The 1,741-nt window shown below is 39.5% G+C and overlaps 1 protein-coding gene across 1 annotated transcript; it reads right to left on the reverse strand.

Annotated features, from left to right (window-relative positions):
* Nucleotides 1-1,010: 1,010 nt before the first annotated feature.
* Nucleotides 1,011-1,741, reverse strand: LOC103927250 (probable calcium-binding protein CML23). The gene has a single exon (XM_009336143.3). The coding sequence runs from the start codon at nt 1,651-1,653 to the stop codon at nt 1,189-1,191; it is 465 nt and encodes a 154-aa protein (XP_009334418.1). The 5' UTR covers nt 1,654-1,741; the 3' UTR covers nt 1,011-1,188.

Genomic DNA, 1,741 nt, shown 5'->3' on the forward strand with positions numbered 1-1,741 from the left:
ACGCTTAGTAGTTTGTAAAATCTTCGTTATAACTCCAAATTCAGTTTCGCTTGCGCTTATGCGTTTGTACTGTTGAGTACTTCGAGAATACGGTAAAATAATAACTCAATACGCATCACAGAGAGACAGTCAAAGAAAGTCAACAATCTCTCTTCTAAAGGCATTTTGGTCAACTCACACTTTTAAAATTTATAAAATCGTAAAATTAGGGACATGTTACTTCAAATGTTTTCATTCCCTTAGTGATTTCAACAACATCGTTATGTATATTAAGGCTGCCAATAGATTTTTGTCAAAGAGAAACATGATTGACAATAAGGCTACCAATTAGTTGATATCTTGATATAGATAACTTTCGTTGGTGATTTATTTGGTTGATATTTTCTTACTGTGTTGTAGCTGCATTATGATATCCATTCTAGAAGAACAATTTCATATTGTAGAAGAATCTCTCTTAATCGATCAGTCCAGAAGGTGTGTAGTGTGTGAGGTGTATTACAATAAATTTTAATTAAAAAAATAATTATAAGGTGTATTCAGTATGTAAAGTGTATAGAAAATGTATACAACAATATATGAGGTGAGAATAAAACAGCTCAATAAGGTATAGCAGGCAAACAAGGCAAAGCCAAATTCCGCGTTGAGGTCAGCAAAGACATTGACACACGACCGCATGTGTATTTATATTCCGTGCAACCACCGTTACCACCCAAAACACGGGAACGTCACCCAAGTATTATTAATACCACCCACCCATTTTGTTATTCCCACCCACTTGCACAATAAATCCACCAATACAGTAAATAAAATATTAAATAAAAACCAAATATAATAACTTCCACCAATTTTTCTTCAACGGTAAAAGCGTGTGGAAATCAAATTTAACGACTAAACACATGGAAGTCAATTTTTACAATTGAATTCAACAAAGCAAACAAACCACTAGCCATAAAATAAAATTAAAAAAATTAAAAGAAGATTAAGCAAAATAAAACAAACCAGAAGAAAAATATTTGAAAACGCGATCAATTAGCACCGGTAATACTTTAATAGGTTTTGTACACCTTAAAATTAACTACGTCAATCTCTAAGAAATTTAAATCCAAATCCCTAATTAAACTCTAATTTTATACTAATTAATATTTTCTACTGTTATGTTGCTTTACCGATCCATTCGCTTCAATAGCTTTATTTGCGAGTCATCATCTTCTTGAACTCGGCGAAGTTGACGTGGCCATCGCCGTCGGCGTCGACGGAGCTGATCATCTTCGCGCAGTCCTTGAGCGAGCACTTCTGCCCCAACCGCTTCAGCACCTCATGCAGCTCACTCGTGGAGATCAGCCCGTTCTTGTCGAGATCGTAGAGGTCGAACGCGTCGCGAAGCTCCTTGGTGGATCCGCCATTGATGATCTCTGCGAACTCCACGATGTCAATGTGACCGTCGCCGTCCTTGTCGAACTCAGCCATAATGCGCTGGACCTCCTCCAGTGAGGCCGTCTCGGAACCGAGATCGCCGAAAACGCCCCTGAGCTCCTCGCAGGAGATCCTGCCGTCGCCGTTCTTGTCGAACTTGTCGAAGACCTTCTTCAGCTCCTCCATGGAGCCGGCGGCGCCGTCTCCCGAGCCTTTCGAATCCAATTCGCTCTTTGACATCGCAGCAAACACAGCGAGAGGAACTTTCTGGAGAGAGACAGAAGTGATGAGGGAGATTTGGAGCTTTTCTGCTTCTGTTTGATAGTTT

The sequence above is a fragment of a genome, unplaced genomic scaffold (assembly GCF_019419815.1).
Source record: "Pyrus x bretschneideri cultivar Hongxiangsu unplaced genomic scaffold, Pyrus_bretschneideri_v1 Contig71, whole genome shotgun sequence".
Classification (NCBI taxonomy): domain Eukaryota; kingdom Viridiplantae; phylum Streptophyta; class Magnoliopsida; order Rosales; family Rosaceae; genus Pyrus; species Pyrus x bretschneideri.

What these genes read in the sequence shown, in the direction of transcription:
- LOC103927250 (XM_009336143.3), bottom strand. Translation starts at nt 1,653, where the DNA reads ATGTCAAAGAGCGAATTGGATTCGAAAGGCTCGGGAGACGGCGCCGCC.